The sequence below is a fragment of the Somniosus microcephalus genome, chromosome 3, assembly GCF_052327205.1.
Source record: "Somniosus microcephalus isolate GS21.2 chromosome 3, FLI_Smic_1.0, whole genome shotgun sequence".
NCBI lineage: Eukaryota > Metazoa > Chordata > Chondrichthyes > Squaliformes > Somniosidae > Somniosus > Somniosus microcephalus.
The window spans coordinates 349,831,405-349,856,859 of record NC_140989.1 but is presented as its reverse complement, the minus strand read 5'-3'; the positions used below and the strand labels follow the sequence as shown (position 1 = coordinate 349,856,859).

Sequence of the window (25,455 nt, the reverse complement as noted above, 5' to 3'; positions counted from 1 at the left end):
CTCCCAGAGGAGTCGAGTGAATTCGTCCGGTGATGGAAACGTACAGGCGACGGGGAACGAAATGGCGGTGCTGCAGTGGCAGGGAATTCAATGGAAGGTGGCCGCATTGATCAGCCGGCGCTGCCGGACATCCACAAGGAAACCATTCGCACACAAAAAATCCGCCCCTAGGATGGCCTGTGAGATCCTAGCCGTGACGACCTCCCAATGGAAGCGTTGGCCGCTGAAACAGAGTTGGACTCACCGCTTACCGAAAGTGCGGATAGCTGCACCATTAGCTGCCTCGAGGGAAGGGCCATGGCCTCCCATTTGGAGGTCCAACTTCGAAGCGGGCAAGATGCTGCATTGCGAACCGGTGTCACACAAGAAACGCCGCCTGGATAGGGAGTCTGTGATGTAAAGGAGCTTCCCTGAAGACCCGATGGACATGGCGGCTGCGGTGCGCCCTTTAGACCCGGTCCTCCTTCGCGCAGAACGTCATGAGGGCCTTGTTTTTTTTTTTGGGTGAAAAACTGCAGGGGGAAATGCAGTGTCTGGCTTTCACGCCAAAACGAGCATGGTAAAAGCACCAGCCCGCCGCTGGAGGAGCTGGCGCCGCATCCGTGGGGGTTGGGCGGCTCGTGGCCGCACAGCACTGCTGGGTCACGGTGAAAATTTTATCGGCTTCAGCAGCAAGTGCAGCGCAGTCTGTAATCTCCGAACTAGCGAGAGCAGCCTGCACTGGTTCTGGGAGCTGGCAGAGGAATAACTCCCTAAACAGGAAGCATTCGGGTTCTGCGCCTAAGAGCGTGAGCATGTGGCTCATAAGCTCGGACGGTTTGAAGTCCCCGAGACCGGGCATAGCGAGGAGCCGGCGAGCGCGCTCTGATTTAGAGAGTCCAAAAACCTGCAGCAACCGTGCTTTTAAAGTTTTGTACTTGCCATCAGCGCGAGTGTTACCGAGGAGGCTGACGATCCTGGAGGCTGTGGTGCTGTCGAGGGCGGAGACCACGTAATAATAACGGGTCGGATCCGCCACGATGTTTCGAATGGCAAACTGTGCTTCGGCCCGGATGAACCAGGCGGCTGGCTGTTGCTCGCAAAATTGTGGCAGTTTGAGGGTCACGGCGTTCGTTTCCATAACGAAAATCTTCCATGAAATCCGATCGTAGAAGTCGGGGTCACCAATGTGGGAACGGAGGTTCCTACTAAATCACTGAGATCGACTCAGGCAATTAAAGCAACGAACTTTAATGAAACAAGTAACAAACTGCTGGAAACATCTATAACAGGTCTTCTCTCTATGACTACTCCACGAGGACTGCTGGGCTGGTCCGATCGCTGACGTCATGACATTCTTCCCGCCGTTGGAGGATCACGTGACTGACGGCATGACGTCATCACGTTGGAACTGTGCTGTGAAGGCAACTAGACATAGTACAGTCAAACAGAGTAATTAAAGATACAGGCACAGGCAATAATTACATTACTGTTAAAGGCATTATGACTAACTGCACTGAGTCCTTTGGTGGCTCCACCACAATACCCTGCAATGTTTAATTCACAGTCCTGACATTTCTGTAGCCATGTCTCAGTAATCCCTACTATATCTTGTTCCTCGCAACGCATGACTGCCTCCAATCTCCCGTTTTATTATGGACACTGTACAGACAGTTTAACTCATTTTTAATAGTATTTCCTCTCAATTTATGTTTAACCATCTATTTGGACTCCTGTTCTATAACTCTATTGATTCCCTTGCCATCAATGTCCTCCCTTACTTTATTCCTTCCTACACTCTCTTTTCCTGTGTTGTTTATATTTAGGCTGTTTACATTTCTTGTACATCCCGCCCCCCCATCTTACATCTCTTTCATGATACGTACTAGGATACCAAAGTAAATTAAAACTAAGAAATGCAGACTCAAAGAAAACATGGCAGTCAACAACTCTCATGTAGGTACAGAAGGCCTGTTTGTTCATGGAGACCTTGGTGCTGTCAATGCTACTTTTGCCAAATGCAGCCATTTCAGAATTAAAATTGTCTGCTGGTGGGCCTGTTTGAACTGACCATCAAAATTACATTAAAAAGCAGAGTTGTCCTAAAAGAATAAGCAAATAACTGAAAGAGCTGCCATCTCACCCTACTCGGTGGGGGCAGGGGGGAGTTTTAATTTATGCTAGATTGCCTTCTGGAAAGGGATTGTTCTGAATACTCAGCTAGGTCCTTAATAGCCTTATTGTCTGCCCTACAATTCTACACATCTCAGAAAGGTAACCTGGTTAATTTGGAGGTAGATGCAGAACCAAGACCTTACAACAGTTTACAAGACCTTTCCTACATTACAACAGTGACTACACTTCAAAAAAAAAAAAGTGCTTCATTGGCTGTAAAGTGCTTTGGGAGGTCTGGTGGTCGTGAAAGGCGCTATATAAATGCAAGTCTTTCTTTTAAATTATTGAACTGAAATGTTGCTTCTTCCCACTACACAGTCATCCATACTACACACTCACCAAGCACTGTTGTTAAGAAGGTTGCTTAAGACTTGCTAGATTTTCCACCCATTTTAGATGTTAGATTCTTATCTATTGACAGTCTGACCTACTTTCAGATTCTGTGTAATTGCAGGTAGACACATTTTCTGGGTTTTCCCCACTCACTGCAGCTAAATCTTCTCTGGTGACCTTGATCACAAGAAAATTTGAACCAGTCTGTGATCCCTTGAGGGCTGTGCAGTCTCACTATATGAAGACATATAGCAGCATATCTCTAATCACTAGAGCTCAAGATTAGTGTACAGTAATAAGCATAACAGTAACAATCTTGAAAATAGCTAAGAAAAAAAATGGTCATTTTCTATAGTGTTACAAGCAAGGCATTGCCTTTCGATAAGAGCTGTTCCAGGTCACTTGAGATTTATAGATATATAGATCTGGCAACACTATGCCCAACTGCAAGACATTATTGACAGTGCAATATTCCAGATCAAGTCTGGAAGACACTACACAAGGCAAGTCAATAATGCAAAAACAAGCTAATTACTCTTTAGTACACGTTAATGTAACCCTGAAGCAGAGTTTACTGAGCTGACTTTCAAAACAAGTATTGGCACACACTTTGGAGTATGCTAAAGGTGAATGAACTAATTACAAATGAAATGTTAACAATGTCATACCAAACTGTACATCTAAAACGTTAATATCAAATTAGACTGATCAAATATTTGCCAGTTCTACTTCTGCATCGAAGGTGATGCATTTTGGCAGAAGGAACAGGGAGAGGCAACATACACTTAATGGCACAGTTTTAAAGCGTGTGCAGGGACAGAGGGTCCTGGGTGTTAATGTGCATAGGTCCCTGAAGGTGGCAGGCCATATTGAGAGTGGTTAGCAAAGCATATGAGATCTTGGGCTTCATAAATAGAGGTATTGAGTATAAAAGTAAAGAAGTTATACTGAGCCTTTATAAAGCGCTGGTTAGGTCACAACTGGAGTATTGCATCCAGTTCTGGTCACCACACTTTAGGAAGGATGTGAAGGCCCTCGAGAGGGTGCAGAGGAGATTTACTAGAATGGTTCCAGGGATGGGGGATCTTAGCTACAAGGACAGGTTGGAGAAGCTGGATTTGTTTTCATTAGAGCAAAGGAGGTTGAGGGGTGATTTGATAGAGGTGTGCAAGATTATGACGGGTTTGGATAGGCTACACGGGGAAAGGCTGTTCCCATTAGTGGATGATACAAGGCCTAGGGGACACAGATTTAAGGTTTTGGACAAGAGTTACAAGGGGGGTATGAGGAAAAACTTTTTTTACACAGCGAGTGGTGAGGACCTGGAACTTGCTGCCAACGGAAGTGTTGGAAGCGGAGACACTCAATGTTTTCAAGGGGAGACTGGATAGGCACTTGAGGGAAATTCACTTGCAGGGCTATTGGGATAGAGCGGGGGAATGGGACTGACTGGATTGCTGTACAGAGAGCCGGCACGGACACGATGGGCCGAATGGCCTCCTTGCTTGCTGTTATGACTATGGGCTGGATTTTACCTTTCGATGTGGCTTGGGGACGGGACAGCTTCCTTCTGGGTTCTGATCCCACCTCCAACGACGTCCGACGCACAGACACTATTTTGCATCAAGTGACCTTGTTAAGCCCACCCTGCGGGCTTGCCAGCCAATTAAAAGAAAGCCGGTGTCAGATGACGTCAGTTGATGACGCGTCATCTGCCGGTTTTCTTAAAGGGGCCACACACAATTTTTTTTGACAGGTGATTTTTCAGTGTTTGACAGCATTGAGGTGCTTCAAACACTGACAATCACTGTACCCAGGCTCTCCTCTCCAGTGACTCCCTCCTTAGGCTAGAAAAGATGGCAGCTGCAGGTGGGGTTACAGAAGTGATCTGTCATTGGTGACAGACGTTCTCCTAATGAAGTGGGACTACACACACACTTCAAAACTTGTTACCTACAGAAAAGTCTAAATACATAAAAAATGATTTCCCCAACATTTTCTTACTTCAAACTCACCAGCGTACCACTGAATCCTTCACACCACTTCTGTAGCTGTCATCAATGAAGAAACATTACAGTAGACCCACAGCATGCCACACTTACCCTGGCGTGGTGTCCGGACGTCGGGAACTCCGCAGTAGACCTGTTAAAATTGGAAAAAGCCTCTTAACTGCCAGTTAACAAGCAGTTCCCTATAATCCTCTTCCCGCCTCTAGGTGCCGTGTCCATGCGCAAATCGGGGACCCAACACCTGGGAAGATTGTTTGGAGGCGGCTAGACAGCAGGTTCGGGACCCGGTCAATCTTTGCAATTTTGCCACCAGTCCCGCCTCCAAACCCGCCCCGAGCGCTGGCAAAATTCCCCCCATTGACTCCAAGTAGAATTATGCTGTTCCACATAACATAGAAATTGAACTGTAGCACAAAATAAACAGGATTATCTAGATAGTATTAAAAATGTTGTATAGAACATACATTTTCTATCCAAAAACCTTATTTGCAGTTGCTGTGATTTTTGGTCACACGGTGGCGTAGTGGTTAGCACTGTTGCCTCACAGCGCCAGGGACCCGGGTTCGAATCCGGCCTCGGGTGACTGTCTGTGTGGAGTTTGCACATTCTCCCCGTGTTTGCGTGGGTTTCCTCCGGGTGCTCCCACAGTCCAAAGATGTGCGGGTTAGGTTGATTGGCTATGATAAATTGACCCTTAGTGTTAGGGGGATTAAATACGCGGGGTTACGGGGATAGGGTGGGATATGTGTTGGTGTAGGGGTTACGGGGATCGGGTGGGATATGTGTCGGTGCAGGCTCGATGGGCCGAAATGGCCTCTATCTGCACTGTGGGGCTTCTGTGATTTCTATCAACATTTCTCATTCAATTTTGCTGTCAATGCTTACATTGTAATTGCAGGCGCTGGCCACTAGATAGTTCTGTGCGAGTTTCTGAAGTCTCTCGCCCAACTCCATTACCAATTTGTATACAAATAAGAATTATATTGATCAATTGTCCATGAGCAATGCCACAAGCAATTTATTAATATGTTACAGGAATTGCATGCTATATGCAAGAGTTGAAGTGTAACATTTGCTTTCCATAACGCATTACTGGCATGCTTTTTCTGTCACACATGTCTGCCACATTTAAACTTAGCTTTTTATTATACTTACCTATGTTTGCGTCCTCCTCCCAACTCAATCTCCAAGATTTTTCCCACAGCAATACCCATTTAAGGGCTCTAAAAATCTGGTCTCTTGTCTGACACTCTCCTGCCACTTCTCAACCCTCTAAGCCTCAAAGAAATAAAGAACTTGCATTTATACGGAACACTTGCAGACCTCAGAAGTCAGAACATCTCAAAGCATTTGACAGGCAATTAAATAAAAATAAGAAACATAAGAAATAGGAGCAGGAGTAGGCCATTTGGCCCTTCGAGCCTGCTCCGCCATTCAATAAGATCATGGCTGATCTTCTACCACAACTCCACCTTCCCCCACTATCCCCATATCAACGTTGCCCCCAAGATGCGCGGGCGCACAGCTGCACATCAATCGGGAGGCCGCTCACAAGCTGGAAGAGGTATCGCACATGTGCAGCCATGCAACAAATTTAAAGGGACCGGGCACTTAAAAAAAAAAAAAAATTAAAAAGGGAACATTGCCCCATATTCGTTGATTCCCTTAGAATCCAAAAATCTATCAATCTCTGTCTTGAATATCGTCAACGACTGACCATTCACGGCCCTCTGAGGTAGAGAATTCCAAAGATTCACAACCCTTTTGAATGAAGGAATTTCTCCTCATCTCAGTCCAAAATGGCCAACCTCTTATTCTGAGACTGTGACCCCGTGTTCTAGATTCCCCAGCCAGGGGAAAAATCCTCCTAGCATGTACCCCATCAAGCCCTGCAAAAATGTTATATGTTTCAATGAGATCACCTCTCATTCTTCTAAACTCTAGGGAAAATGGGCCTAGTCTCCTCAATCTCTCCTCCTAGGTCAATCCCGTCATCGCAGGAATCAGTGTCGTGAACCTTTGTTGCACTCCCTCTAAGGCAAGGAGAAAGCATCAGAGACCCAGGTAAGGCCTCAGACCGCGGATGTCGGCGGGAGGCCCGAGCGGGAAGCTTAAAAAGGCTCCCGAGCCCAGGTAAGGCCTCAGACCGCGGGTGTCGGCGGGAGTGGGAAGCTTAAAAAGGTTCCCGAGACCAGGTAAGGCCTCAGACCGCGGGTGTCGGCGGGAGGCGCGAGTGGGAAGCTTAAAAAGGTTCCCGAGACCAGGTAAGGCCTACCAATCTCCAGTCTCGGACCTCAGAGGGAAGGAGAGAGGTAAAAAGTAATCCAAGTGTGATGTCACCAGAAAGCGGGTAAGTGATTGGTTGGTGAGTATTTCTCTCTTTTGAAGCTTAAACTCTGTGGTTTATAGTTTCTAAGGTGCGATATTCATCATCTAGAATCGGGGCAGAGGGTATTTAAGAATAATATTAATAAATTTAATTAATTACATAGAATGGGAGATCAGGTGATGTGTTGCTGCTGCAATATGTGGGAGCTGGTGAACACCATTGATGCTCACAGTGATCACATTTGCAGTAAGTGTTGGCTGCTCGAGGAATTCCGGCTCCGTGTTGAAGAGCTGGAGTCCAAGCTTCAAACACTGAGACACATCAGGGAGGGGGAGAGTTACCTGGACTCTGTATCAGGAGGTAGTCACACCAATTAGATTAATTAATTCAGATGTAGTCCGTGGCCAGGGTCAGGATGGTATGACTAGAAGTGAGGCAGGTACGGGGATCCAGGAGGTCGTGTTGGAGGAGCCGCAGCCCTTGCTCTTGTCCAACAGGTTCGAGGCTCTTACTCCCTGTGAGGATGGGAACGGGGACTGCGGGGAGGATGAGCAACCTGGCCACAGCACCGTGGAGCGGGGGGCCATTCAAGTGGGGGGGGAGATAAAAGAAATGTTGTAGTGGTAGGGGATAGTATCGTTAGGGGGATAGATAAGAGTTCTTTGCAGCCGAGAGTCCCGAAGGCTGTGTTGCCTGCCCGGTGCCAGGGTTAAGGACATCTCCTCTGGGCTGGAGAGAAACTTGGAGTGGGAGGGGGAGGATCCAGTTGTCGTGGTCCATGTTGGTACCAACGACATAGATAGGACAAGGAAGGAGGTTCTGCTGAGGGAGTTTGAGCAGCTAGGGGCCAAATTAAAAAGCAGAACCACAAGGGTAATAATCTCTGGATTACTACCTGAGCCACGTGCAAATTTGGCTAGGGTAAATAAAATTAGAGAGTTAAATGCGTGGCTCAAAGCCTGGTGTGGGAGAAATGGGTTTTGCTTCCTGGGACACTGGCATCAGTACTGGGACAGGAGAGAGCTGTTCCGTTGGGACGGACTTCACTTGGCCAGTGCTGGGACTAGAGTCCTGGCGAATCGAATAACTAGGGCTGTAGAGAGGGCTTTAAACTAATTAGTGGGGGGGGAGGTTTTAAGAGAGCGAAAAATAAAAATGACAGCGGAGAAGGCAATAGAGCAAGGTAGCAGTGGGGGAATTAAAAACCAGAGCATGTCAGGAAGGGACAGAATGTATAATGATAAAGGTAAAGTAGTAAAAGGGGTAAAAGCAGGAATAAATTGTCAGAAAACATATTTGAAAGTTCTTTATCTGAATGCACGCAGCATTCGTAACAAAATTGACGAGTTGACGGTACAAATAACTACACATGGGTATGATCTGGTGGCCATTACGGAAACATGGCTGCAAGATAATCATGACTGGGAACTAAACATACAAGGGTATTTGACAATTAGGAAGGACAGACAGGAAGGAAAGGGAGGTGGGGTTGCTATGTTAATCAAGGATGGAATCACTGCAATAGTCAGAAATGATATTGGGTCAAAGGATCAGGATAGTGAAATAGTTTGGGTGGAGATAAGGAATAAGAAGGGGAAAAAGTCACGAGTGGGCGTAGTCTATAGGCCTCCTAACAGTTGCAACTCTGTTGGTCGGAGTATAAATCAGGAAATAGTTGGGGCTTGTAATAAGGGAACAGCTATAATCATGGGGGATTTTAACTTTCATATTGACTGGACTAATCAAATTGGGCATGGCAGCATTGAGGAAGAGTTCATCGAGTGTATTAGGGACGGGTTCCTTGAGCAGTATGTAACTGAACCAACCAGGGGACAGGCAATCTTAGATCTGGTCCTGTGTAATGAAACAGGATTAATAAAAAATGTCCTAGTAAAGGATCCCCTTGGAATGAGTGACCATAATATGGTTGAATTCCAAATTCAGTTTGAGGGTGAGAGAGTTGGATCTCAAACCAGCATACTGAGCTTAAATAAAGGAGACTATGAAGGTATGAGAGTAGAATTGACTAAAGTGGACTGGGAAAACAGATTAAAGTGTAAGTCGGTACAAGAGCAGTGGTCTACATTCAAGGAGATATTTCACATCTTGCAAGATAAATATATTCCACTGAGGAAAAAGGGGAGTAAAAGAAAAGACAGCCATCCGTGGCTTAGTAAAGTAATAAAGGATAGTATCCGACTGAAAACAAGGGCATATAAAGTAGCCAAATCTAGTGGGAGGATAGAAGATTGGGCAGCACGGTGGCATAGTGGTTAGCACTGTTGCCTCACAGCGCCAGGGACCCGGGTTCCAATCCGGCCTCGGGTGACTGTGTGTGGAGTTTGCACATTCTCCCCGTGTTTGCGTGGGTTTCCTCCGGGTGCTCCGGTTTCCTCCCACTGTCCAAAGATGTGCGGGTTAGGTTGATTGGCTATGATAAATTGACCCTTAGTGTTAGGGGGATTATATATGTGGGGTTATGGGGATAGGGTGGGATATATGTTGGTGCAGGGGTTACGGGGATCGGGTGGGATATGTGTTGGTGCAGGCTCGATGGGCCGAAATGGCCTCTATCTGCACTGTGGGGTTTCTGTGATTTCTGTGATCTGTGAAGCATTTAAAAGCCAGCAAACAATAACTAAAAGATTAAGAAAGGGAAGATAGATTATGAAAGTAAACTAGCAAAAAATATAAAAACAGATAGCAAGAGTTTCTACAGCTATATAAAAAGAAAAAGGGTGGCTAAAGTGAACGTTGGCCCCTTAGAGGATAGGACCGGAAAACTAGTGGTGGGGAACATGGAGATGGCAAAGACGCTGAACAAATATTTTGTATCAGTCTTTACAGTAGAGGACACTAAAAATATCCCAACACTGGACAAACAGGGGGCAATGGGGGGGGGGGGGGGGGTGGTGGAGGAGCTAAACACGATTAAATTCACTAAGGAGATGGTACTCAGTAAAATAATGGGACTTAAGGCGGATAAATCCCCCGGACCTGATGGCCTACATCCTAGGGTCTTGAGAGAAGTGGCGGTAGGGATTGTGGATGCATTGGTGATTATTTTCCAGAACTCCCTGGACTCAGGAAAGGTCCCAGCAGATTGGAAAACTGCTAATGTAACACCCTTATTTAAGAAGGGAAGTAGACAAAAAGCTGGAAACTATAGACCAGTTAGCCTAACATCTGTGGTTGGCAAAATGTTGGAGTCCATTATTAAGGAAACAGTAACAGAGCATTTGGATAAACATAATTTAATAGGACAGAGTCAGCATGGTTTTATGAAGGGGAAGTCATGTTTGACAAATTTGCTCGAGTTCTTTGAGGATGTAACATACAGGGTGGATAAAGGGGAACCAGTGGATGTAGTGTATTTGGACTTCCAAAAAGGCATTTGACAAGGTTCCACACAAAAGATTACTGATCAAGATAAGAAATCACGGGATTGGGGGTAATATACTGGCATGGGTGGAAGATTGGCTATCTAACAGAAAACAAAGAGTTGGGATAAATGGTTCGTTCTCGGGCTGGCAATCAGTAACTAGTGGTGTTCCGCAGGGGTCAGTGCTGGGACCCCAACTCTTTACAATCTATATTAACGATTTGGAGGAAGGGACCGAGTGCAACATATCCAAGTTTGCCGACGATACAAAGATGGGAGGGAAAGCAATGAGTGAGGATGACATAAAAAACCTGCAAAAGGACATAGACAGGCTAAGTGAGTGGGCAGAGATTTGGCAGATGCAATATAATGTTGAAAAGTGTGAGGTTATGCACTTTGGCAGAAAAAAATCAAAGAGCAAGTTATTATCTAAATGGAAACTGCGAAGTGCTACAGTACAAAGGGATCTGGGGGTCCTGGTGCATGAAACACAAAAAGTTAGTATGCAGGTGCAGCAGGTGATCAGGAAGGCCAATGGAATCTTGGCTTTTATTGCAAGGGGGATGGAGTATAAAAACAGGGAAGTCTTGCTGCAGTTATACAGGGTATTGGTGAGGCCACACCTGGAATACTGCGTGCAGTTTTGGTTTCCATATTTAAGAAAAGATATACTTGCTCTCGAGGCGGTTCAGAGAAGGTTCACTCGGTTGATTCCGGAGATGAGGGGGTTGACGTATGAGGAAAGGTTGAGTAGGTTGGGACTCTACTCATTGGAGTTCAGAAGAATGAGAGGCGATCTTATCGAAACATATAAGATTGTGAGGGGGCTTGATCGGGTGGATGCGGGGAGGATGTTTCCACTGATGGGTGAGGCTAGAACTAGGGGGGCATAATCTAAGAATAAGGGGCTGCCCTTTCAAAACTGAGATGAGGAGAAACTTCTTCACTCAGAGGGTAGTAAATCTATGGAATTTGCTACCCCAGAGAGCTGTGGAAGCTGCAACATTAAATAAATTTAAAATGGAGATAGACAGTTTCCTAGCAGATAAGGGAATTAGGGGTTACGGGGAGAGGGCAGGGAAGTGGACGTGAGTCTAGATTCGGATCAGCCATGATCCTATTGAATGGCGGAGCAGGCCCGAGGGGCCGTATGGCCTACTCCTGCTCCTCCTACTTATGTTCTTATAACTGTACACAGTACTCCAGGTGTGGTCTCACCAAGGCCCTATATAATTGTAGTAAGACGTCTTTACTCTTATGCTTCAATCCCTTTGTAATAAAGCTCATGGCCTACAGAGCAGTAGTGATACCCGCCCTCCTGTATGCTTCAGAGACGTGGACCATGTACAGCAGGCACCTCAAAGCACTGGAGAGGTACCAACGCTGCCTCCGCAAGATCCTGCAAATCCAATGGCAGGATAGGCGCACCAATGTCAGTGTTCTCGCTCAGGCGAATATCCGCAGCATCGAAGCTTTGACCACGCTCGATCAGCTCCGATGGACGGGCCACATCATCCGCATGCCCGATACGAGACTCCCAAGACAAGTGCTCTACTCGGAGCTCAGACACTGCAAGAGAGCCCCAGGTGGGCAGAGGAAACGCTTCAAGGACACCCTCAAAGCCTCCTTGAAAAAGTGCAAAATCCCCACCGACACCTTGGAATCCCTGGCCCAGGACTGCACAAAGTGGAGCAGAAGCATCCGGGAAGGCGCCGAACACCGAGTCTCTTCGCCGGGAGCAAGCGGAAGCCAAGCGCAAACAGCGAAAGGACCGCACATCAACCCAAGCACCCCACCCACCCACCCCTTCAACCACCGTCTGCCCCACCTGTGACAGAGACTGTAGGTCCCGCATTGGACTCATCAGTCACCCGAGAACTCATTTTTAGTGTGGAAGCAAGTCATCCTCGGTTCCGAGGGACTGCCTAAGAAGAAGAGAAGAATAAAGTACTTTGAAGTGTGATCACTATTTCAAAGTCGGAAACACAGTAGCCAATTTGTGCACAGGAAAATCCTACAAACATCAATGAGATATATGAACAGATGATTTCTTTTGTGGTGTTAGTTGAGAGGGGAATCTTGGCCACAACACTAGGAGTACTCCCCCGCTCTTCTTCCAAAGGTGCCACAGGATCTTTTACTTTTACATCCACCCGAGAGCAAACGTGGCCTCGGCTGAACATCTCATCTGAAAGATGGCACCTCCGACAGATCAGCACCCCCTCAGCACTGTACTAAAGTGCCAGGCTAGATTATGTGCTCCAGTCTCTGGAATGGGACTTGAATCCACAACATTCTGACTCAGATGTGTGAATGCTACCACAAAGCCAAGGCTGACAACTCGAGGTTAAGCCTAAACCCGACCCCAAGCACCTAGGACTTACTAACAGTGAGCTTTAAATCTAAAGCCAGTTCCTGGGTCATGGCCAAGAGTATAGCAACAGGCTTTTTCTCATGGCATGGTTTCCCCAAAGAAGTTCATCAGCACTGTGTTGGGAAGCCTGTTTTAGTTATTTAAAATTTTAAAGTCTCAAAATGCAGAGGTAATTGTAGAGTTGATTGAAGAGGTGAAGCTGCGTGCAGTCAAATATATAGAAGCTGACCCGATGCCTACAAATAATGTCAGTGAGGGGCAATGTGGATGAGGAAGAGGAACAGGCCAAGGATACGTCCCTGAGGGATTCCCAAATAGATGGTGCGAGGTTGGGACGAGAAGCCATTGCTAGAGATGAATTGGCTACATTGGGGCAGGTAGCAGTGGAACAAAAACAGTAATACTGCAAAACTGGACAGTAGAAAAAGAAACAGACTTGCATTTATATAGCGCCTTTCACGACCACCAGACGTCTCAAAGCACTTTACAGCCAATGAAGTACTTTTGAAGTGTAGTCACTGTTGTAATGTGGGAAACGCGGTAGCCAATTTGTGTACAGCAAGCTCCCACAAACAGCAATGTGATAATGACCAGATAATCTGTTCCTTGTTATGTTGCTTGAGGGATAAATATTGGCCAGGACACCGGGGAGAACTCCCCTGCTCTTCTTCGAAATAGTGCCATGGGATCTTTTATGCCCACCTGAGAGCGCAGACGGTTTAACATCTCATCCGAAAGATAGCACCTCCGACAGTGCAGCACTCCCTCGGAGTGTCAGCCTAGATTTGTGCTCAGGTCCCTGGCGTGGGACTTGAACCCACAACCTTCTGACTCAGAGGCGAGTGTGCTGCCCATTGAGCCACAGCAGAAGAAAGGCAATGGAGGGTGGCGGCATAGCCAACTACATTGAACACTAAAAGAGGTCGAGAAGGACAAGGGATAAGATGCTGTGGTTACAGTCACAGAGACTGTCATTTGTGACTTTAGCTAGAGCTGTCTTGGTGCTGTAAGCAGGGTAGAAGCTGGGCTGAAGAAATTCAAAGAGAGGTCAGAGATGGGGCAATGGAGAGGATGAATGGACCAAGGGTGGGCCTTTTGGAGGAGGGGGCTGGTGAGCAGTTTTGAAAATGAAATGGATCCTGCCTGAGAAAAGGGAGCTATTAACAGTATCAGGAAGCATGGGGACCAGGAAAAGTATTTAATGATTTGGAGTTGGGTATGGAGGGGTTTGAGGGAGGAGGAAGTGGATAACAACAAAATGATACGGTGGACAGGGTAGAGGTAATGGGAGAGGAATGACCATGACAAGGAATTGGAGTTGGGCAAGTGGGAGGCAGAGAGGGAGTAGGGTGAAAGATCAAGGAGGTGGCAGCATCGGCAGCTGCACGGACGGTCTAAAATCTTAGAATGCAAGGGAGAAATAAAGACATTTTGTAATGCTGTAGATTTTTTTTCTAGGACTGGCAGCACGTTCAAAAATCAAGGCTGATAAGTCCATTCCAAGACAATTAAAAATGATCCTTTGTAGGCCATTCAAACAAAGGACATGACCGAGCCGCTGTCCTATAAGGTCAAGAGTGGTCTGATAAACGGTAGGTAACGCTTTGTTGCATAAATGCCAGGCATTGACCACTTCCAACAAGAAAAAGGCTCACGACTTTTCCCTGACCTTCAACAGCATCATGAGTCCTTCACTATGGACATCTTGGGCAGTCACCATTAGCAAAAGCTTAGCTGGACCAAACACATCAATTTCATAAGCTACAACATCAGGGCAGAGACTAGATACTCTGTGGAGTGTCTCACCTCCTGAATCCTCACTGCCTCTCCACCATCTACACACCACTTGCTTGGATGGGTGCAGACCCAATACTCAAGTTTAATACTATCCAAAGCAAGTAAGTTCACTTGATCTGGAGCCCTGCCAATGAAATCAATATCCGCCCCATCACTGGTGTAGTATGTACTATCTACAGGATGCACTATAGCAACTCCCCAAGCTTATTTCAATAGCATCTTCCAGCCCCAGAACCTCTACCTCCGAGAAGGATAAGCACCGTAACCTCATGAGAACAGCTAGCTCCTCCAAGTTCCTCTCCACATCATGCACCTTCCTGATTTGGACATGTGTCACCATTCCTTCATCATACCGGACCAAAATCCTGGAACTCCCTATCTAATACAATTATGGGAGCAACATCACCACAAGGACTGCAGAAATTCAAGAGGAAGGCCCAGTCGGGATAGGCAATAAATGCAGCCTTGCCAGCATCACCCATGACATGAATCAGTCATTCATGAAAGACAGACTTATGAAATAATACTGAGCGGCCTACGGGTGGCGCTGTCCAGGGAGAGTATAAACACTCAGGCATGGGCCCAGCTTGTGCAGGACATTCTTAACAGGAACTAGTGAAGGACACAACTAGACCTCCATGTTGTAAAACAGTTGATTAAAGCTTTGTTTAATGCTTAGACCAAGTGCCTAGTAGTTTTCTTACATCAACCCACATCCTGAGAATAAATTAAAAAACTGAATCAGATTCCCTTTCAGTTTGATAGACTAACCGAATACTTTATTACATGGAATGGAAGCTTTCCAACTTCTCATTCTCAGCTGTAACCCAGAGAGTCCTCATTCTTGGAAGGCTACATCCAGAAACCCCTGATGGAAAATTCTCTGGCTTCAATTGCTGGTTTTGATTATGTCGTGCCAACAGTATTTTTCAGGTGCGCAAATAGCTTTATTCCTCAGTATACCAGTTCCACTTGCTCACAATTTTCAGTCGCTTGCAAGGGATTTGGAATCGCCTTGGGACTTTGTTAACAAATTCCAATGTTGCAGTTATATGTCCAGCTAGTACTGGCTAATCCAGTAGCTGGTTTTGGCATTGCTTCAGTGTAATCAAACTGTTGCCAGATTAATGTACTAGCTTTTTTTTTTAACCTGCACACAATTTCCATTACATATTAATACACAGAAAAAATCACAGATCCTGCATTGACAATATTTCAATAAGCCACTGCCATGTGCTGTGGGCTCCCAGGGAATAAAATGTCTGATAATGTTCCAGAGGGAAGTGGGGTTATACATTGATTAGTGAAGCTGATATCCATATGTCTAACATTCGATCACTTTGCTGTGACCCCAATTTGTAAGCCTCTGGTCCAACAATATTTTCCCCCATGAGTTCTTAAATAGCAGCTTTATAGGATGCAAAACTTTAGTCTGTCATTCTGTACCACAAAGATGTTAGAGTTGATAGAACCATGTTCTGATTGGCTCTATGAAGCGTAAAAAATACAGCTGGGAGTGGGACGATCCCTCAGTGCATCGGGAAATAACTCTGAGGAGATCGACATCCAGGAAATGCATTGGTAATCTTAACTAAACTAGGAAATCTAGCTCCTCCTCCCCTTCAACAGTTTCAAGTCCATTGCAATGGACTTTGTTATAATGAAACCTTTTATTAACGATAAGCTTTGCAAGTCCCAACAGTTAGTCAAACAGCTCTTGATAAAGTGAAACTTCTCACTTATTTTAAAACAAATGAACAAATTCTACTGCACTTGGTTATTTTGGTGATGAACTAATTCCATCATGGCAGCTACCAGGAAAGCCACCATTCACTTGCACAATGCAATGCCGGTCACAATCAAGCCGGATACTTATAAAGTGGAATCCTTTCCTGTTGACATGGGTATTGGCACGTTTGGTCATGTGGTTGCTATCAATGATTCCTTGGAACCTGGAGAATCCTGACATTCTGTAAAATTGCAGTGCCCAGTCATGCTGGTTATCCCTGGGAAATTGGTTGAAATGGCTCAGTCTAGCAAACAATGTATATGTGACTTGTTTAATACATTTGTGCACAGCCGATTGGCTAATAGCAGCCTGGAATTAAATTAAAGTTGAACGAGGTTGTGACCTTTACAGTCACTGGCAGTGTAATGCGATATAGGTCAGGTTATAGCAAGTGGTATAACTCATTGATGGCTTTCTTTATGAAGCTTAGCGTCTGTAAGTCACAGAAATGTTGGCCCGTAATTTCCGATAGGAGGCTTCCTGCGTGCGGATGCCTTCTATCGGGAAAAAAAATCTACGCTCTTACCCGAGGGCTCCCGAGGTCCGGACTCTTCTGATGCTGGGCCTGTCCACAGTCGAAATGCGCAGGTCCCACGTATCCCAGGGGGCAGGCCAGCCAATAGGAGAAGGGAATCTCCCTTCATACTTTTGACAGATAGACCCGTCAAAAGTATGAATGGAAATCACCCCAAAAACTATCAAAACATTAAAAAAAAATTAAATCACGTTTTTAAAATGAGTTAAAATTATATTAAATATTTTAAACAATAATTATTTTTTTCCAAGTTTTTTTTACAGGGCTAAAAATGAACTTTAAAAAAAAAGTATTTTTAAATTATAAATGAGTGAAAAAAATTTTTATTTTTTACTTTAAAAAAACTCTTATGCTGGTAAAAGCAGGCCTTGCGTCTGCTTTTACCAGGCGTAAGATTTTTAAGAGATTTCAGTGGGCGGAGGTTCTGCAGAAAGCAGAACTCTCCACCCGCAGAGGCCCTTCTCCAGGACAGGCATCCGATCTGACAGATCGGAAATGCTGGTTTTCAGCGCATGCGCTTTGCATGCCTGAAACCGGCATTTCCGATGTCCCTGATGTAAAAAGATTACTGAGCACTTGGTTTGAGTATAAAACGAGGCTTTAATCAACTGTTTCACAACCATGAGATTTCTAGTTACATCACTAGTTCCTGGTTACAGAAACATCCTGAGCAAGCTGGGCCCACGCCTGAGTATTTATACTCCTTGGACGGCGCCACCAGCTGGCCGCCCAGTGTTACTTCATGAGTCATCTCTTCATGAATGGTAAGGTTCATGACAGTCCCTACGGGTGTGTGCACAGCTCGTACCCACCCGTAGGCATCGGAAAATATGGGCCATTGTCTCCGCAAATCAGTCTTGAATTAACCCTCTTCAAGCACAGGCTGTGTCCTCCGGTTCTACTGTGATGCTCATCGTCTACATTATCTACTCCCTTTAGAATTCTGAAAACAGCAATATCACCTCTCAACCATTTCTTTTCTAGTGAGAACGAGAACATTTTTATTATAGAAGACAATAAAATTTATCAGTGGTACTGTGACACTAGAGCATCAAGATACAGTACCACAGAGCGAAGGGTCACAAGCTCAAGCCTACACATGGTTGAACTTCCAATTTCAGCCAAACTGGACAAAAGAGGCCACAAGCTCCATATATCTCATGCAGAAAGGAAGGGATAATATGAGAGCGGTATCTCTATTAGGGTACATCCTAGTGGCAGGCTAAAATTGGCAACGGTAATTGCGTGGAAGCAGGCCTTCTTGTGTCCACAACTTGAGGGACAGCATCATGTGGATGGGGGAAAAAAGGAGTGTGCGCGGCCTCAATGGAGGGCAAGTTATCCTCATATACAGCAATATAAAATTATTAGAAAAAAACTTGATGGGATTTGTTGGCATTACAGCTGATCCATCATGTTAAGCTGTAAGGGAGCTCACTTTGTGCATCTCAACAATCTATATCCTGTAATGAACTTGGAAAGAGGTCAATAAAAGTCAGCAGAATTGCAAAATAAAAAACTTCCATGAAGCAAAGGACAATCAGACACAACATGGAAGGAGAGCAGAGTTACATAGTTCTCATATTCATGTTTGCAAATTGAGGTTCAACATTGTCAACAGACACGATCAGTAACAATTACATCATATCACTCGAATATACATATTTATTAATGTCACTTTACTGAACAAACTGGTGGACAATAAGGACACAAGATTTCCAACCATCGTTAATGTATGACTGTACATTTTATTTCTGCCACTAGATAAGTAGACTTGTAGTAATAGCACATTTTCACATAGTGTTTACACAGTTTACTTACAAATATGAGCGTGCACAATCACGTCTGAGCACTTGATATCATGTACCAGTGTACCTGTTCCATACACAGTAATTGTATCACCAATGTCATTGAAATGCCTAAAGGATACAACAGTAAAATTTCAGGAAACTCATAATTGTATGGAGACCTCTGAGTTGTAAAGAACATGCTTTCCTTTACAGTTAAGAAAATTGTACAGTAAAAATATAAATTTACATTATCCAATTACTGAAATAGAGGGAGCTCAGAAAAAAAAATTAGGCAGGAGGAATTACTTATAGCAAATCAAGAGCTACACTGAATTAGTACCTGTAAACCTATTTCTCCAAATAACTCAACTGGTTAAATACTATTTCAGCCTATTTTAGAAAATACAAATATAAAATCCAATAATATCCATCTCAATAGCAATGCACCCTGGTATTTCTGTACATGCTATACCTAGTAAAAGACAAGTACATACATTTTGTTGAGTTGTCCTCAGGAAGGTGAATACTGACCTTTGTCAGGAACAAAATTTATATTTAAAGGTCTGTTTCTAAGAACATGACAATTCTAAAACAATTAGTATGCTCAATGTACAGCAATATAGTAATCACTAGACTTGGGGAACTATCTACACTACCATCTTCAAAATGGTGCTGGCTACTAGTAAATTTGCTACTGACTTGTTAAATGCATTATTATAGAACTATAATTACTAGCAATTGCTTAATAGCAAGTAGCCATCTACAGATTTCAATTTCAACAAAACCGATGGAAACAAAAATCAGAAATAAATTGAGAACAAAACTTGTAAATAATAATATTGCTACTTAAAAAGCACGCTAAGGAGGTTTTAGGCCAGTACAAAACTGCTTGTTGTCAAAAATCAATATTGAACCGTGCACTAAATGTATTTTTAGACTGGTTGCATTCTGAGTTTTTGCGAGAAGAAACATTGTATGCATCATGCTTTACAATTCTCCATATCTTTGAAGTGGCCTGGGAGTTGAAGTGGTTGTGTGTTCAACGTTCATTGAGGTGAAAAGTTTGAATTCCAGAATAGTCGATCACTCTAACACACTTGCTTCAATTGGGCAAGTTTTCATTCTTCCTGTCACTCTGACAGATGCCATTATAAATGAACAATGTCCTGCTCTCCTCGCTTGAATCGTGCCTCCTGTAGCCGATCACAGGGCAGCACTGATGGCGACTGTGGAAGAAGTTTACAGCTAGGCCATTCGGCCCTCCTGGCTAGAAAAGGATGTGTATCTGCAAGCAGTTTGCAATGGGAGAAAAATGAGGGCAGGGATGGAATTACATATTAGAACAATGAATTTAGTTCTCTTTTTCATTCCCTAAAGGTACAGTACTACGACAGTATATAGAAAACTGTTCTTCATGAGTAAGATCCTGTGCAAATTTATGTTGGGGACTGCTAAGTTTTTTCAAAATTATACAGCTAAATCACTTCTTCGGCAACCAAAGATAACTATCCACAGTTGTTATACACAATGGTAAACATGAATGTTGCTTCCTTACTAAATTGGAAGTTAGAATAGTGTTCGTAAATGTGTCAAGTGAAATTGTATGCTTCATTTCCTGCTGCCATAAGGTTCCTCAGGCAAAAGGACTATCTTTCTGAAATGATTAGGGAAACATCTGACTAGCTGCTTATGTAAATATCTAGCAATAGCTATTGTAAAATATGTTCTTCACAGGATCTACGGCTTTGACCAAATTGTGACAAATTTAAACAGAGAATTCCTAATGCTGATTGACTGCTGGTGATCTATTTATTGATTTAAAATTCTGAATATATGCATAATTACTTGAGCTTTTAAGGAAATCAAGCCTTTTCAAATAATTTCAAGGTTATAAACAGCTTATATTGTTGCACTGATCTATTAAGCCTTGTAACGGGAGGGCAGAATGTACTTTTACTAGGTGCTTATGTCAAAACACCACATCAAAAATTTACAGCAGATTAATTCATCGCAAGTCAGAAAATTTTATGAAGCTGCCTGTGCCATTAGCAGAGAGATAGATGATTCAGTTACTGGGAAATTTTCTTTTGATGGCAATGAGATTTCCACCATTCCAGCACCAGTGCGAGGAAGATTCGCATTAACAACATGTCGCTGCAAGTGCTTGATCCAATCTTCTTGGACAGAAAGTGGACCTCGGAAGACCAGATCACAGAACCTGCAGATCAGTAACAAAAACATAATTCTGATGAATTTAGCTCGAATTATATTTTTGCTGATTTTGCTCTACTACTATGACTTTTTAAAATTCATGACGACCAGATAATATCCAGTAAAATCAAGTTCACCATCAACATCCTGGGGTGTCACCATTGACCAGAAACTTAACTGGACCAGCCACAAATACTGTCACAACAAGAGCAGGTCAGAGGCTGGGTATTTTGCGGCGAGTGTCTCACCTCCCGACTCCCCAAAGCCTTTCCACCATCTAGAAGGCACAAGTCAGGAGTGTGATGGAATACTCTCCACTTGCCTTCATCGTCGCTGGGTCAAAATCCTGGAACTCCCTCCCTAACAGCACTGTGGGAGTACCTTCACCACACCGGCTGCAGCGGTTCAAGGTGGCGGCTCACCACCACCTTCTCAAGGGCAACTAGGGATGGGCAATAAATGCTGGCCTTGCCACCGACGCCCACATCCCATAAACGGAAAAAAAGTTAGAAAAAAAATACAAATCACTTACTAAACGGCATGGCAAGTGATGGAAAGGAACCAGCCATATGAAGTTTAATTTCTCACATTTTTTGAGAATACTTTATGAAACATTTAATCAAAAACAGTCTTCAAATTGTTACATTACATCTTATAATAATATTGTAACAGTAACAAATTTTAATCTGCAAATTGAGCCTGAAGCAGCATTGTAGTCAAACTGTTTACCTGCATTTGAGTACATAAGCATCATCAAGAGAAGGAACAAATAGGGAAGACTTCTTTTTGGTCCCTGACCGTGATCGTGACCTTTTTTGCTTGCAGTCAAAAGCTGGAAAAAGATAACTTTAGGAATAGGTCTTATCCTCCATGCAAACAATAACTAATTTAAATGGACAAATGTAAGAAGTCACACAACACCAGGTTATAGTCCAACAGCTTTATTGGCTGTTGGACTATAACCTGGTGTTGTGTGACTTCTTACATTTGTCCACCCCAGTCCAACTCCGGCATCTCCACACCATAATTTAAATGGAATATACTTTATTTAGCCAGTCTTTATTAAAATTATATTACTGAATGAATAATTTGGACAGGATTGGGCTCAATTGTGATGATCCACATAAAAGAATAACCCACTATGACTCACCAGATTTACACATGAAGAGCGTCACATGGGTGAGCTGCCAGATCATGGTCATTAACTATGGAACTATACCCTAGCATGAATCCGAGGGGAGGGGAGAAAATGAGATAACTTGGCAGAAGACAAACACACCAACATCATCTATTAGAAAACCCATGATGATCGTGCCAATACTATTGCATGTTTTGTTTACTTTAAATTGCATAGGTGCAGAGTTTTAAAAAAAAAACACAAAAGCAAATCTTAAAGCCTAGAGAAAAGGTCAATTAAAATGATAAATTATAAATAATTTTAAGTATTATTCACAATAAAAAAACAATTTTAAATACACAACTAGTTTGGACTGATGCAATTAATAGAATAAACTTCACTAAATTAATTTTTGAAGATGAAACATACCATAAGCAGCAGCTTCTAGTTTAACCGATACATCTAATATACAGGTAGCATTATCTGTATTGTCATCAGTTTCTAATATAATTTCATTTCCAGTTATTGCTGTGTTTTGCCTCATATTTTATTTCTTAAATACACAAACATAGGTTTGAACAAGAGTTCTTAAAAACATAACTGAAAACTCGATGCTTCAGGATAACTCAGGCAACATGCTGCTTGCTCTGAGCGCAACGACCAAAAATTGAAAAGATTTCACATTATCGTAGAGTTGCAATTATCCACCTTCCTATTAACTGGATCAGCAGAAGTCAGAGCTTTGAGTTGAAACTCATCGTTAACTACTGGGCCATAACTTCAAGCCAGATCTTATATGTACATTTTGCTGAAAATTCTGTGTGCACTGGACCACAAATTGAGATCAGGAAAGGTTGGGATTCACGTTGGGTCAAGGATTCACGTTGGTTCTGGTCTTTTATCCATCCTGGGCTGCAACTGTCTGTATGTTTGGGTTAGACTTGATCGGGTGGGTTAGGATCATGAGACTAGATAGAGTGGGGCTGCCACAACTTACAATTATCTAACAATTTTGATCATCCATCTCAGGGGAGGGGGGGGGGGGTCCCCTTCATAATGTCAGTTAATGGACAAGCCACTGTATGCAGATTTACTACAAAGAGTAAAAAATTAACTATTTAAGATGTTACCAACAAGGCAAGGACTCAATGGTGACATAATATATTTTTGACGTTACTGTTCGTTTAAAAACATTTGATGTCCTGTATTTAACGCATTTCCAAAGAATTAGAAAAGAAAAAAAAAATGAAGACTTACGTGTGCCAGTCAGATCCCCAGCTTGCTTTCTTCTTGCATAGACTCTGAGATGGTTTGCCAGGCTAACTGCACTTGTAAAGGTTGCATGGCAATGGACACAAGTTCTTAATTTCACAGGATGTCCTTTTGTCAAGAAAGGAAAGTAATAATTTCTGGGTTACAGCGAAGTTAATGTAGATTGATTTTATTTTTAGTCAGCAAAATCAATTAAAACTTTTGGAAGATTGCAAATACTCCAAGTTCACTTTAGCATGTGTAAAATAATATACAACACTATTATTTTTTTAAGTATTAATTTCTGCATTTGATCAAACATGCAGTATTAAGATTACATTTAACTATGTCTTTTTTTCTCATTTCACAAATTCCAGCTGTTCACTCCTAAATTAATATTCACTAAAAACACCTAGTAAATACAGCTGCAATTCCTATTATGCTTAAGGCTAATGCTCATGATGAGAAACGTGATTAAAAGCCTCGCTATTTGAATCATAATAGGGATTAATGAATTATAAATACATCTAATGTTTATTCAGAATCACTTACAAGTTTTTATACTGGTTTAGTACACATGCTATGATAGTAGGACATATAAACAAACAACTTATATTTGTATAGCACCTTTAACATAATAAAACGTCCCAAGGCGCTTCACAGGAGTGTTATCAAAAAAAAAAATTGACACCAAGCCATATAAGATGTTAGGGCACATGACCAAAAGCTTGGTCGAGGAGGTAGGTTTTAAGGAGAGTCTTAAGGAGGAAAGAGAAGTAGAGAGGCGGAGAGATTTAGGGAGGGAATTACACAGTTTAGGACCTAGGCAGCCGAAGACACGACCACCAATGGTGGTGCATTTAAAATCTGGGATGTTCAAAAGTCCAGAATAGGAGGAGCTCAGAGGTCTAGGGGGATTATAGGGCTGGAGGATATTACAGAAATAAGGAGGGGCAAAGTCATGGAGGGATTTGAAATCAAGGATGAGAATTTTTAAAAGGGAACAATATACGATCCATCATAAAACACTGGATTGCACAGGAAGACTTCAGAGGCATTCGCTACACTGGAAGTCAAGCAGGACTAAACCAAAGTATTGACAAAGTTGTAAATCTAGTGTTTACTCAAGTATTGTGAAAAGCTGTTCAGGGAATGAGGAGACTGTAAATGGCTCTTTTACTTTATGTGAAATAGCTGATGAAGGCATGGGAGGTAAGGTGGTAAAAAAACCAGACTGGTGAACAGCTGTTAAATACAACACTTAAATTAGTGCTTTTGTACAGTCATCACTTTGCATGTGCAGTCAATAATGAAAGCTAATGATTTGTAATTCTGATGCGTGCGCTCAAACCTTTGCAGTGAACAAAAGAATTGACTAACATCTAAGCAATTATAGAAACAAACTGTATACACTACAGTATGAACAAATGTATGTAGAGTGTCTTATAAAATTTATCAGTGATCATGTATGTATTACTACTACCAATTTTTTATATGGAAGCTATAATCAAGAAATCGAAGACAGCTGTTTACCTATAGTGGTTATAGTATATAGTACGCTATTTTAGGTAAATCCTAAAATTCGCACAGTAAGAAATTAACAACCTACACAGTAAGAAATTAACAACCTAATTAATTTGTTGAAACTAAACTAAGAGATTGTAAAAAAAACTGATGGGTTAATGTGTTAAGCACACACAAAACAAATATGGCAGGATTGTCCTTTTTCAATTGTACTATTCTTCAAAAGTAATCATATCAAATTCAACAAATTATGCAAAAATAAGTATAAATACTACTAGCATCGCGGGGACAAGTTTCAAGTTTCGTTCAGAACGGGCGCGAAGTGGGTGAGGGTAGTCACATCGCTCGCCTGATGACGTTTACGAGGCACAAATTATTTTCAGGTTTGTCCCTCATCCCAAATAATGGGAAAGCTGACAGCACAAATTGTTGATTATTGGACAACTCCGGATTTGGATGGGAACGACGCTATTTCAAGCTGGTCTGTACCTCTTAAAAGGGGAGGTACAGTGTCCATTGTGGAGCTCCACTGGAGGTGCTGTTGTCAAGCATTGGAATAAAATGACGATTGCTAGAGCACCCCAGTTCTCCCACAGTGCTCTGGAGGTACTGGTGGAGGAGGTCACCAGGAGAAAGAAAATCCTCTTCCCTGCAGGTGGAAGAAGAGTACCATGCCAGACTGCAATGGTCCAAGGTAGCAAAGCATGTGAATGCTTGAAGTATAGCACCGTAAGACCTTGAAGCAATGCCACAAGATGTTTAATGACTGAGCCGGGCTGCTAAGACTCCCATTCGGGTTTATTTTTATTGCGTGCACAGTCTTGCACCACTTTACTGCAACAGCAGCAATCAATAGTATT

General features: G+C 43.1%; 1 protein-coding gene across 4 annotated transcripts in view; it reads right to left on the bottom strand.

Annotated features, from left to right (window-relative positions):
- Positions 1–1,214: 1,214 nt before the first annotated feature.
- The window catches only part of LOC147122339 (zinc finger protein 644-like), a 136,037-nt gene continuing 111,796 nt past the window's right edge, over positions 1,215–25,455 (bottom strand). For 2 of the 4 annotated variants that reach the window (XM_085983385.1, XM_085983386.1), the window contains exons 6-8: positions 23,078–23,200; positions 21,433–21,535; positions 18,350–20,710 (exon numbers count right to left, since the gene is read on the bottom strand). In XM_085983385.1, coding sequence (XP_085839511.1) covers positions 20,518–20,710; positions 21,433–21,535; positions 23,078–23,200 — 419 coding nt within the window. In that variant the 3' untranslated portion in view covers positions 18,350–20,517. Of the gene's footprint in view, positions 4,630–18,349; positions 20,711–21,432; positions 21,536–23,077; positions 23,201–25,455 lie in introns of those variants that run through there. The other 2 variants (XR_015077735.1, XR_015077734.1) reach the window with 2 other exon arrangements.